The sequence below is a fragment of the Oncorhynchus tshawytscha genome, linkage group LG04 (assembly GCF_018296145.1).
Source record: "Oncorhynchus tshawytscha isolate Ot180627B linkage group LG04, Otsh_v2.0, whole genome shotgun sequence".
Classification (NCBI taxonomy): Eukaryota; Metazoa; Chordata; class Actinopteri; order Salmoniformes; family Salmonidae; genus Oncorhynchus; species Oncorhynchus tshawytscha.
Genome location: NC_056432.1, coordinates 43,155,408 through 43,169,274, shown reverse-complemented (window position 1 = coordinate 43,169,274; position 13,867 = coordinate 43,155,408). Strand labels below are relative to the sequence as shown.

At 41.7% G+C, this 13,867-nt stretch overlaps 1 protein-coding gene across 1 annotated transcript in view; it reads right to left on the bottom strand.

Annotated features, from left to right (window-relative positions):
- The window catches only part of LOC112249531 (collagen alpha-1(XXVII) chain B), a 137,780-nt gene extending 124,961 nt beyond the window's left edge, over window positions 1–12,819 (bottom strand). Inside the window, exons 1-2 of the mRNA XM_042320760.1 lie at window positions 12,358–12,819; window positions 1,297–1,367 (exon numbers count right to left, since the gene is read on the bottom strand). Of these exons, the coding sequence (XP_042176694.1) occupies window positions 1,297–1,367; window positions 12,358–12,410 (124 nt within the window). The 5' untranslated portion in view covers window positions 12,411–12,819. The remainder of the gene's footprint in view (window positions 1–1,296; window positions 1,368–12,357) is intronic.
- Window positions 12,820–13,867: the final 1,048 nt, after the last annotated feature.

Sequence of the window (13,867 nt, the reverse complement as noted above, 5' to 3'; positions counted from 1 at the left end):
GGGAAGGAAGGGGGTGGGCTGTACATTATGCAGCGTCCCAAATGACAACCTATTCCCTATTTGAAGCACTACTTTTGACCAGGGCCCGTAGTGGTGCACTATATAGGGAGTAGGGTGGCATTTGTGACATTTCTATGTGCAGGCAAGTGGGAGGCAGGGAGGGCATGATCACTGGACAGACCTCCCTACACATGGAAAGGACATCAAACTGAAGCTGAACTTGAAGACAAGAACAAAAACTTACTTCATCAGCAGAATATCCCATGATACTGTATCTTACAATTATCTGTATAATGGTTCCGAGAGATTATTTTACAGTCTGCTAGATACAAGATGAAATGTAATAACATAATAGGAGTAAGTAGTCTGTTATAGGAAGGGGGACAGTGAATGCCAAAACTCTCGGTTTGACCCTATTACATCCAGATCTTCACAAACATCCTTTATTAGAACACCTTGGCAGAGTTCCACAGTAAACGCAGCCGTTGCATCAGAGACAGAAGAGGGAAGGATATCAGAAGATTCAGAAGATGCAATCCCCGTAGAATCTTCAGTACACATCTCCCACTCCCACAATAGAAATAGAACAGAGAGCGTTTTGTCTCCACAATCTCTTCACTTCCACACCAGAAAGAAGTAAAGGAGATTGCAACTACTGTTGGAGAAAGGATTGTTGCCTCTCTCAGAATAAACATGCTTCAGCTGAGCCTCTAGACAGACAGACAGACAGACAGACAGACAGACAGACAGACAGACAGACAGACAGACAGACAGACAGACAGACAGACAGACAGACAGACAGACAGACAGACAGACAGACAGACAGACAGACAGACAGACAGACAGACAGACAGATACATACATACATACATACATACATACATACATACATACATACATACATACATACATACATACATACATACATACATACATACATACATACATACATACATACATACATACACACATAGATAGACCCCTGTCACAGTTCATCCTCAACTTCACGAAACACGTTAAATGATAAAGGACTTATGTTTGGAAGGATTGAATGAAGTAAAGCTGTTTCAGCTGGGTTATGATACATTTTACAGTCCACATTTCACCCCTTTACATTACTGTAAATCATACACGTTTTGCCCCAGCACTTTCCAAGTGTGTTTTTACTAGGCTGTACCAATTTGACACTAACAATATGCAATACGATGTTCTGCTGTACAGCTATAATAAAACTCAATAAAAATACATGATTGGATTTCTGAATCCTTACTTCAGAATGAAATAATGAAACCTTACCTTCAGGGTGTGCTTGAGCTAGCCCCAGGAAACAGGTACAATAGAGAATAGTCCAGAGTATCAGAGTTCTCCTGTGGGGTAGAGAGAGAATATGGTTACACACACTCATCCATAGGGAAGTGGTGGAAAAAGTACTTAATTTTCATACTTGAGTAACAGTAAAGATACCTTAAAAGAAAATGACTCAAGTAAAAGTGAAAGTCACAAAATAAAATGTTACTTGAGTAAAAGTCTAAAAGTATTTGGTTTTAAATATACTAAAAGTATAAATAATTTAAAATGTCAAACCAGACAACACAAAATGTTCTTGTTTTTTAAATATACGGACAGCCAGGGACACAGTTCAACACTCAGACACAATTTACAAATGAAGCATTTGTGTTTAGTGAGTCTGCCAGATCAGAGGCAGTAGGGATAACCAGGAATGTTCTCTTGATAAGTGCGTGAATTAGACAATTGTCCTGTCCTGCTATAAGCATTCAAAATGTAGCGAGTACTTTTGGGTATCAGGGAAAATGTATGGAGTAAAAAGTACATTATTTTCTTTAGGAATGTAGTGGAGTAAAAGTAAATGTTGTCAAAAATATAAATAGCAATGTAAAGTACAGATACCACAAAAAACTAATTATTTTTACTTAAATACTTTACACCACTGCCATAGAGTATAGGTTATAGCAGGGTTTGTAGAAGGTTTAAAAATTCATTTCTGTACTCATTTCATCCTTAGTTTCTAAGTAGTAAATATGTGGTTTATGACATTATTGCTCCTAGTCAGATCTCATGTATAGTAACCCATGGAGCCAGCATCAGAAGTACTGCTTCTACCCAAAGCCCATCCAGCTGGTTGGTCACTGGGGAACTTTCCTATCCACACGGCAGATAATCTGACCTACAGGGGGGGCTAGGTGAGTACTGCTCCCCCTTAGTCTCCCTCTGACTGCTTTGCATCTGAGCCCCTATTCCCTATATAGTGCAATACTTTTGATCAGAACACATAGGGCTCTGGTCAGAAGTAGTGCACTACAGTGCATTCGGAAAGCATTCAGACCCCTTGACTTTTTCCACATTTTGTTACGTTATACCCCATAATGATAAAGCAAAAACAGATTTTTAGTCATTTTGCACATTTATAAAAAATAAAAAACTGAAAAACCTTATTTACATAGGTATTCAGACCCTTTACTCTCAAACTCAAAATTGAGCTCAGGTGTATCCTGTTTCCATTGATCATCCTTGAAAATTTCTACAACTTGATTGGAGTCCACCTGTGGGAAATTCAGTTGATTGGACATTACCTGTCGGCCCAACAGCTGACAATTGCATGTTAGAGCAAAAACCAAGCCAAGAGGTCGTAGGAATTGTACGTAGAGCTCCGAGACAGGATTGTGTCGAGGCACAGATCTGGGGAAGGATACCAAAAAATGTCTGCAGTATTGAAGATCCTCAAGACCACAGTGACCTCCATCATTTTTAAATGGAAGAAGTTTGAAACCACCAAGACCCGCCCGGGAAAACCGAGGAATTGCAGGAGAAGGGCCTTAGTCAGGGAGGTGACCAAGAACCCGATGGTCACTCTAACAGAGCTCCAGAGTTCCTCTGTCAAGATGGGAGAACCTTCCAGAAGGACAACCATCTCTGCAGCACTCCACCAATCAGTTCTTTATGGTAGAGTGGTTAGATGGAAGCCACTCCTCAGAAAAAGGCACATGACAGCCCACTTGGAGTTTGCCAAAAGGCACTTAAAAGACTCTCAGACCATGAGAAACAAGATTCTCTGGTCTGATGAAACCAAGATTGAACTTTTTGGCCTGAATGCCAAGCGCCACGTCTGGAGGAAACCTGGCAACATGCCTAAGGTGAAGCATGGTGGTGGCAGCATAATGCTGTGGGGGTGTTTTTCAGAGGCATGGACTGGGAGACAGGTTCAAGGGAAAGATGAACAAAGCAAAGTACAGAGAGATCCTTGATTAAAATCTGCTGCAGAGCACTCAGGACCTCAGACTGGAGCAAAGGTTCACCTACCAACTGGACAATGACCCTAAGCACACAGGGAAGACAATGCAGGAGTGGCTTCGGGACAAGTCTCTGAATGTCCTTGAGTGGCCCAACCAGAGGCCAGACTTGAACCTGATCGATCATCTCTGGAGAGACCTGAAACTTGCTGTGCAGTGATGGTCCCCATCCAACCTGACAGAGCTTGAGAGGATTTGCAAAGAAGAATGGGAGAAACTACCCAAATACAGGTGTGCCAAGCTTGTAGCGTCATACCCAAGAAGACTCGAGGCTATAATCACTGCCAAAGGTGCTTCAATAAAGTACTGAGTAAATGCTCTGAATACTTACGCAAATTTGATATTTCATTTTTTTTAATACATTTGCAAAAATACTAAAAAACTGTTTTTGCTTTCTCTTTTTAGGGTATTGAGTGTAGATGGAAGAGGGCAAAAAAACAATTTACTTAATTTTAGCTTAAGGCTGTAATGTAACAACATTTTGAAAAAGTATTTTTGTGACACAGCCTCTGACTAAGGCCTCCAATGGCTTGTATTGCATTACCCCCGCCTATGGTTCTTAGAAATCAAGGAAGCAAAGATAAGGGGAAAATTAAGAAAAGGGCAGGGGGAGACAAACATCTGGAAACATCAACACTAAGAAACTCAACACACTAAATCATCAGTCAGCACTTCCAGTTCAAAGTCAGACAGTGACGTCACATACATAGCGAGGTTGTATTATCCTGTAAGTTTGTTTTTCAGTACCATGACTACGTACTTCAAACTTAAGATAAGGAAAGTGGATGTGGCCAAAGGATGAGTCTCAATGATGGACTGGGAATATCACTGAGTAGTTTTCAGCCTGGATGTTAGCCTGGATAAGTGTTGGAATCCATCAAGACCAAAGTGTAAAAGTGCATGTTATGCCTGTATTTGGTTTCGCCAGCAATGAGTACTTGAGCAGGATGAGAATGCTTTACAGTATGTGGTTACGGCACATCTACTTGTCCACAATCTGAAAAACTCATTGACTTCTGCGGTTTCCTCTTACAGAGTGAGGCCTCTCAATGACCTGCAGGCCTGGAGATTCCAGCCAGGCAGCCAGGGAGGCAGGGAGACACTGAGTGCTACTCCAGCACAAAGTCACCAAGTGACCACAGGCTTATTACACTTTCTACCTCTATAGTCACTTCTACATCCTCAGCTTTCTGCACCTTTGCCTCATTCAATATTTTAACACTACATTCAAAATTTATATTTGCAGAAAAGCATATAAGGCATTGAGGTTTGCTGAGTTGTGACGACAACTAGTTTGAATGTAATAAACTCAGCAAAAAAGAAATGTCCTCTCGCTGTCAACTGTGTTTGTTTTCAGCAAACTTAACATGTGTAAATATTTGAATGAACATAACAAAATTCAACAACTGAGACATAAACTGATCAAGTTCCACAGACATGTGACTAACAGAAATGGATTAATGTGTCCCTGAATAAAGCTGGGGGTCAAAATCAAAAGTAACAGTCAGTATCTGGTGTGGCCACCAGCTGCATTAGGTACTGCAGTGCATCTCCTCCTCATGGACTGCACCAGATTTGCCAGTTCTTGCTGTGAGATGTTACCCCACTCTTCCACCACCAAGGCACCTGCAAGTTCCTGGACATTTCTGGGGGGAATGGCCCTAGACCTCACCCTCCGTTCCAACAGGTCACAGATGTGCTCAGTGGGATTGAGCTCTTCGCTGGCCATGGCAGAACACTGATATTCCTGTCTTGCAGGAAATCACACACAGAACAAACAGTATGGCTGGTGGCATTGTCATGCTGGACGGTCATGTCATGATGAGCCTGCACATGAGGGAGGAGGATGTCTTCCCTGGACCACACAGCATTGAGATTGCCTGCAATGACAACAAGCTCAGTCCGATGATGCTGTGACACACATCACCATGACGGACCCTCCACCTCCAAATCAATCCCGTTCCAGAGTACAGCCCTCGGTGTAACGCTCATTCCTTCGACGATAAACACGAATTCGACCGTCACTCCTGGTGTGACAAAACTCGTCCGTGAAGAGCACCTTTTGCCAGTCCTGTCTGGTCCAGCAACGGTGGGTTTGTGCCCATAGGCGACGTTGTTTACAACAGGCCTACAAGCCCTCAGTCCAGCCTCTCTCAGCCTATTGCGGACAGTCTGAGCACTGATGGAGGGATTGTGCGTTCCTGGTGTAACTCGGGCAGTTGCTGTTGCCATCCTGTACCTGCCCGCAGGTGTGATGTTCGGATGTACCGATCCTATGCAGGTATTATTACACGTGATCTGCCACTGTGAGGACAATCAGCTGTCCGTCCTATCTCCCTGTAGCGCTGTCTTAGGCATCTCACAGTACGGACATGTCCACATCTGCAGTCCTCATGCCTCCTTGCAACATGCCTAAGGCGCGTTCAGGGGACCCTGGGAATCTTTATTTTTGTGTTTTTCAGAGTCAGTAGAAAGGCCTCTTAAGTGTCCTAAGTTTTCATAACAGTGACCTTAATTGCCTACCATCTGTAAGCTGTTAGTGTCTTAACGACCATTCCACAGGTGCATGTTCATTAATTGTTTATGGTTCATTGAACGAGCATGGGAAACAGTATTTAAACCCTTTACAATGAAGATCTGTGAAGTTATTTGGATTTTTACGAATTATCTTTGAAAGACAGGGTCCTGAAAAGGGGAGTTTCTATTTTTTGCTGAGCTTATAATGCATTGATGAATTTTGTATTTCCCCCACCCACTCACTGAACTAGCCAATCAGCAGAGTGAGATTTAAGAATACATTGTTTTGTGATTTTTTTTTACGAACTCCGTCTCAACTAGGGATGTGGCAGTCACGAAATTTCGTCAGCCGTCAAGCAAATAACTGTCGGTCTCACAGTAATTGACCATTAACTAACATAAACACATTTAGCATCTCCTGGATTCACACATAGCATACAAGCCATTTTAAAAAGTATAATACATCCATGCAATATAGCCTACACCTTCACAATAAATTCATTATTTATTTTAGACCGGTCTAAAGAAGCATGATATGAAGAAAATGTAGTCTATTTCAGAAGAACAGAATAGCATATTCTGAGTTGTCCTTAAGTTAGGTCCCGATTTGGCAATGCCAAATGGCAGTGGGCTACACTAGTTAATTTAGCAGATAAGATTTGCTTATAAATCCTTGGCATGATGTTATATTATTTTATAGTATGAAGAATACAATTGAACAAAGCTGAATAAAAAATAGATATTTTCTCCAAACGATTTGAGGGAGTGCACAAATGCGGCTATTCTGTGTTGAGCGGTTAACAAATAAATAGGTACTCCTATATCCTTAATTTAGAGTTATTCGTGTAACTTTAGTCGTTCTACAAGCGTTGGGCTATATGATTCGATTTTTATACATTTCAAGGCTGCATGATGAGACGCTAATGATGACTTGAAAAAAGTCGCTTGAAAGGCACGAGCTCTGCTTTGTTTTTTTTTTGCACAGCCTGTACACACTCAAAAAGTCTCTCATTCACAATTTGACAAGCACTTGATAATGCCTCGAATTTCACGGTGGAATCCCCTTTGTGGCTGAAATGCACTCTAAAAAAATCCATGCCTTTTGCGACCCGGAGTGCTGCGTTGTCTCTCACTCACGCCGCTCTCCGTCACGTGATTGGGTCTTTGTCACGGACTACAAGTTAAAACAGACACATCCAGGACGCAATTGCGCGTGTCCTTATCCAATTCCGAGGTGCATATTGAAGATATTGGAAGAACTGCCCACATTTACTTTTCGTCAGCCAACAAGATGCGGTTGCCTAGCGAACAGCAAAAGCACTAGCCTATGTCAATCTACTATCCACCATAGTACAAAATCCGATCTATTCTATTCTGTAAAATCAATAAATATTCCAAACATAGTCTGAGACAGTTGTGGAATGCGATCACAAATTAATACAACCACTAGCATCCCAAAAACGTTTTTATGCAATGTGGCTTGAAGCAACAGATCAGAACGTTTAGCTTAAAATGTTGATAAACTATTAGGCTATTTCTTCAAATTATAAGCGCAGCAATGCGCACATGGTAGTAGGCTACAAGCGCGAATGTTCCATTAGCGGAAAACAGCATTATCAAAAGTGACCGCGAATGCAATTATGTATGTAATGTTTGTATTATAAAGGTGCATTTTATAGTCAAATTATCTTCCCCAAACTTGGAACTCACACTCTGCTTATATCTAACAGTTAGGCACTACACCCCTTGTAAAGCGGACTAATGTGCTTAATTTATTTGGCAACTTTAGTTGCATACAAACCTTATTGAAACATATAGGCCTATGGGCTAGTCTACATGAGGTGTGCAACTATGATTCAAACAAGTCGCAAAAAAAGGCATTGTTTCTTATGCTGGGCATCATTCACAAGTGATAATATATAATTCTCAAATGATAGGCTAATATTGTCACCAATCAGACTAATCTTGATTTAATCTTGTCTTTACATAATAATATATGTGTGACATTTGTTTTGATTTAGAATGGACCATTATCATGCACCTGTATCGAACCAGGGGCAACGAGAAAAAATACGTCACTTAAAAGCGAATGGAGGACGCTTTTCCCAGTGGTTTATTTTCATGCCAGCCAGGTAGTCTATACTTCTGTTGTAAATATAAGCAATGTGCTTAATATTAGGAAAGATGAGAAATAAATAGAGTAGGCCTAGCCTATAGAAAGATGATGGGCTCCTCCTATTTTTATTAGTGGCCATCACTCTTGTTTTCTTCTGCAATTGCATAGCCTGTAGAAATGTTGCACAACATGAGCTCATGGGCTCTCATGAAGTGTTTGATTAGGTTTTTGAAAACATTTGCAGTGATGTCAGAGTGATTAGAGGGACAATAGAATGCTGAGTATGAGGCAGTTAGCAGGTTTGGTAGGCTACTAATGACCAGCAGCACCATCAGAGCTTGGAGAAGCCTAATTACCATGACTAAACGGTCATGTGGACTTTGACTGCCTTCATGACTCGTGACTGCCGGTGTGGCGGTAAGACGGTCACCGCACAGCCCTAGTCTCAATTTACTGTTGCGAGTTAGAATAGTATAATGCACAAGGTGCAATTTAGAAATGTGATTGTGCATCAGCAGATTTTCTTTTGTTTTGTCAGCCACTTAGCCAATGTCAGCAAAATAAAATCTAATTGCTATCTAAACTTGGTCGAATCTAATTGGTTGAATCTAATTGCTATAATGGTCGAATTACCGGCCGGGGTGCCCACATCGATTTTGATAGTCAGTTTCACTCAGATATCATATTAAAAACTGCAAACTTTTTTCTCCATCTCATGGTAAAATGTTATGAATTGCAGGAAATTAGTTGGAAAACAGATGATCTTCCTTTCTGCCCCATGGCAAAATGTGTAGAATTGCAGCAAACTTAAAAAATAACTCTAAAATGGGGCTTCCCAGGTGGCGCAGTGGTTAAGGGCGCTGTACCGCAGCGCCAGCTGTGCCATCAGAGACTCTGGGTTCACGCCCAGGCTCTGTCGTAACAGGCCGCGACTGGGAGGTCCGTAGGGCGATGCACAATTGGCCTAGCGTCGTCCGGGTTAGGGAGGGCTTGGCCGGTAGGGATGTCCTTGTCTCATAGCGCACCAGCGACTCCTGTGGCGGGCCGGGTGCAGTGCGCGCTAACCAAGGTTGCCAGGTGTTTCCTCTGACACATTGGTGCGGCTGGCTTCCGGGTTGGATGCGCGCTGTGTTTTAAGAAGCAGTGCGTCTCTCCCGAGCCCGTCCGGGAGTTGTAGCGATGAGACAAGATAGTAGCTACATAAACAATTGGATACCACGAAATTGGGGAGAAAAAGGGGTAAAATTCAAAACAAAAAAAACCCCTCTAAAACCTAAAAAAATGTCTCTCTGCTGTCAAGAGGGGTGCCACTAAAATGTTTTACTCACAATGTGTGTGTTTATGGGTACGCAGACCTCACGAGCAACTTCGGCCCATTATGATGAGTTCAGATTTTTTGTGGCCTCCATCGCCATCAAAGTTTCCCATCCCTGCTCTAAACCATCCCAGCAACTCACTCCCACAGCGTTCATTTGGCAGCAGTGCACAACTGCATAAGCAGCAGAGTGCAACTTCAAGTCCATTGGCAGAGTTTATAAAAGGGGAATGCTTATACTTTCAAAAGTAAATGTTTTAATTGGAAGTTGTATCTTACTTAGACATGAAATCTGAAATCCAAAATGTGTTATCGCTATCATTAATAACTGTAATAATTATTGATAGTATATAGCCACCAGCTCTACTGGAATCCAGAACACTTTTCACAGGCTATTCAACTTTTCTCTAACAATGTTTCTGCAAGCAGGGCCGGTTTAATGCAGGGCCTTCCAGGGCCTGAAGCCCCTGGGCCCAGTCCCGTGGTGGGCCCAAGAGGTAGAAAAACCCCACAAGATGTTTCAGGAGCCCGCTCTCAATGATTGTACAGCCTGCTGCTGCTCTGCTAATCATCAGATGTGGGAGGAGAGGAGGTAGGGGCACACGTGGGTAACTGTGGATAAAAGTTTTTAAATAAACTGCATAATAAATAAATGTGACAAGGCAATTGTCTGAGTCAGGGGCAGGCACAAGTACACAGGGGGGCCCATGAGGCAAAACATAAAATCAAATAAATCACATTCTTTTTTTTATAATAATTTTTTTATACAACCACAGGAGCCCGTTCTCAATGTTCAAAATATACCAGAGAGCATAATATAGCTACAGAGGATCAATAGTTTCAGAAAAATTACTGTGGATTACATTTTATCACCAGCACATACATGTAACTGCCAAAATAAAGGAAACACCAACATAGTGTCTGAAAGCGTTTACGCTGATACGGCCTCTGCAGAAGTCAGGGCATTCATACTTCTTGCGCTTCCCGGAGCAGGGCAGAGCTGCTGTGAAGGAAGTGAGTTTGTGTTTATACAGGACCTCCCTCCCCCACCTACCATCAACCAATCATGTCAATGCAGAGCTATTCAGAGCCCTCCGCATTGTTACAACATTTGGGAGGCACACGGCAATGCTGTATGGAGCTTAATTTGGCCTCTGCATGCCTCAGGAGGCTCTGCAATTGCGTCACACCCTCCATATGGACCCTCCAACCACATTTTCGGAACAAGCATAAATGAGATTTTAAAGTGTGTTTGGCCACCACCAGCTGCCAGAACAGCTTCAATGCGAGTTGGCATAGATTCTACAAGTGGACCTAAACCATGCCAGGAAAATGCACCACTTTCCTTTCATTCTGGCAGGTACTGGTTGCCTACAGTCGGGAAGGCCGCAAATTGGCCAGCATGCTTGCCAAATATACAACTTGTTCGGTTGTGGCCATAGACATATAATCAATCCATAGGAGGGTTTTGGATCCTCTTATCCTGGCAATTTGACTATTAAACTCATGGGTACACTAACAACAGCTGCCTGACTTGAATAGGAACTGCCATCTATGGATTATATTTCTATGGTTGGTTGTGGCTGTCTGTTGGCCTTTTGCAAATTTCAAAACACACCTAACACCTAACACACCTAAATCTTAACCCCTGGGGGAAAAAAACATACAGTTTGGAAATGCCTACTGCTGAAAATAGAAGACGTGTGAACCAATAGAAATATATTTTTTAATCGACAACACAATTTTTTTGCAAACAGCAACACTGTTTTTCAAAGTAGCTCATCTTGAGATAGGCTATTGCCAAGACGTGTGCATCGGTCATCACAGTGAGTAGAAGCCTACTGTACATTAACTCCTAATATTGTACAATCTCTTTGTCGCTTCATTGGCTTGGGCTATTGTTTGTTGAATTCAAGATTGATCTCAGTTTGTCAGCGTCAGAGTAGCCACTCATTTCGGTCATTTGTGTGGTATTAAATAAGATTCAGCTAATGTCTTTTATCATGTAAATGACGTAGAATTGCATGAAGTTCGTTTTTAAAAATCCTATTTTTTTCGACCCTGCTTTTTCGGACCCTCCCAAAACTGCCTCTCCTCAACAGTAGCCTAGGACACATGACAAATGTTATTATGGCTTTATTAAAAAGGCTTTTTCTTCAACAGTATTTTTTTTTAAGGAACTCCGGCTTTCAACGGACTCTTGAAAGTTGTAATAGTAGGATGCATTTTCAAAATTGGGTAGTGCATCACCAGTTTTCCTCTTGTCATGTCCGTCAGTGCATACCTTAGAGCAGGGTTTCCCAAACTCGGTTCTGGGCCCCCAGAACCAAGTTTGATGGTAAGTTGGTTATTTGAATCAGCCCCAGGATCGAGTTTGATGGTGAGTTGGTTATTTGAATCAGCCCCAGGATCGAGTTGGGGAAACCCTGCCTTAGAGAGCTATTTATAACCTGTCAGAAATGTCCAGATCAACTAGCCCATGTCAGCTAGATTTTGTTGTAATATTTGAGTCACTCAAATATCACATGAATACACATTAGACATGACAAAATGTATAGAACTGCTACAAAAAATTGCTTTAAAACGGCTAAATGTTCTCGGCACCCCATGACGAAATATGTAGAATTAAAGGAAATACGTTTTAAACCTGCAAAATGTTCTCTCTGCCAACAAGAGGGGTGTGAACAGTTTGTGTCATGAACAGTGCTTGTGCCCACAGAAATATAGATCCCCAGTGCTGGAAGGGGGGCTTCAGTAAAAATGTTTGGGAACCCCTACTCTAAAATATAGGCTTTCAGTTCAGACAAATAACGTGTTTATGTCATAGCTGAGAAATCCTAAATGAAAATAGTAAGGAAAAAGACTAGCCCACACATTGGGATCACAAAATAGGGATCATTCATTCATTGACACAGACATGATTCCCACTTTGTATTAATGTGTGCTCTCAAGAAAGTACACGTGCATTTCTTCTGGAATGTATGGAAACGCATTGGAGTTAAAACAGCTGCACAGATGTTCAGAAGTGAGTTAAATCTTGATCAATCTGATAGATAAGAGATGAAGGGGGGAGCTGTTTTGTTTGGATAATTTGTACTCACCCCCCAACTCCAGCTGTTTTGAGTTTGGAGTACAGGGCATTGTCCGGCTCCATAGCGGTTACTTCATTCTTTCTTGAGAGTTTTTACAACGGTCCAGAGTGGCAGGAGATATACGCAAATCATTTCCATTGCAGCTGGTCCTTAAAACTTCGAAAGGGACCCAAAAAAGCACCGGTAATAAGAGATCAATAACGTGTCTTCCTCCTTTCTCAATGTCGTTCCGTTATCTTCCTTCAGGAGTTCTTTACATAGAAGAAACTTCGACCTACAGAGCTCCATCGGAGTGTTACTTTTCCGCGCGAAAGAACCGACTCCAGGTAAATGTCTGTGGGGAGAAGTACAATCTCTTACACACTCATAAGAGCACGGTGAAATGAATGTATGGTGACTGCCTTGTACGCCGACGTTTCTAATATACAAGATATCATGGAGTGAGTGAGGGAATTCTCTGCTCGGGACTCAGAGAAACACACCTCCTTCTTTCGCCTCAGCTGATATTGAAGGAGGAAACAAATGTAACACACATGAATGGTGTAAAGAAGAAGAGACATTTCTTTGGAAAGTGTGTCTTGCTTGGAAAGCAAAACCTTCTACATTTGCACTTTTCCTTAGTAAGTAGACCATGTATGCAGATTTAATTTAGTGCCATACATGACCTAGACCTCTGACTTTATCAGAAACAGTCTTGTCAGCCTGGTCTCATAGACTAGACTTAACATAGTAAACGTACATCCATTACACTCAAATTAGTATATGTTATGTTTGGGATGGTTACACAAGACATAAGGGTACTTAATAAGGCAAAAACGAAAGTAGGGTGGTTGGTTGGGCATATAACTTGCAACCCAAAAGTTGTGTGTTTGAATCTCATCACGGACAACTTTAGCATTTTAGCTAATTAGTAAACTAGCGACTACTTACTACTTTTGAGCTACTTTGCATAGCTTAGTATGTTAGCTAACCCTTCCCCTAAACCTTAAACCCTGAATCTAATTCTTAACCCTAACCTTAACTCCTAACCCCTAGCATAGCTAATGTTAGCATTAGCCACCTAGCTAACATTAGCAACAACAATTTTGAATTCATAACATATCATACGTTTTGCAAATTGTAACAATTTGTACGAATTTCAATTCATAACATCATACAAATTGTAATACATATCATGTGAAATGGATGATGGACATGCACAAATTAATACATACCATACCTATCATACTAAGTGAGTGTTGGGTTTACTCTGTTACGTCTACCCCTGAGTCGAGGTTGGCCTTGTCTCTGGATAGGTAAGAGTAGTCTTCAGCTGTCCAGTTATTTATGGGCCAGGTGACAGGTCTAGACTGTAGACAGCTGGATGGCTGATTGTTTGTTTACCCAGCACACTTGTTTTGTCTGGGGCAAGGTGCCTGGTGCCACCTTGGTGTTTCACTCCTCTCCAATACAGCGCATTTACATTTACGTTAGGGGAAATGTAAAAGAGAAACAGATATAGCAAAAAAAAAAAAAATCC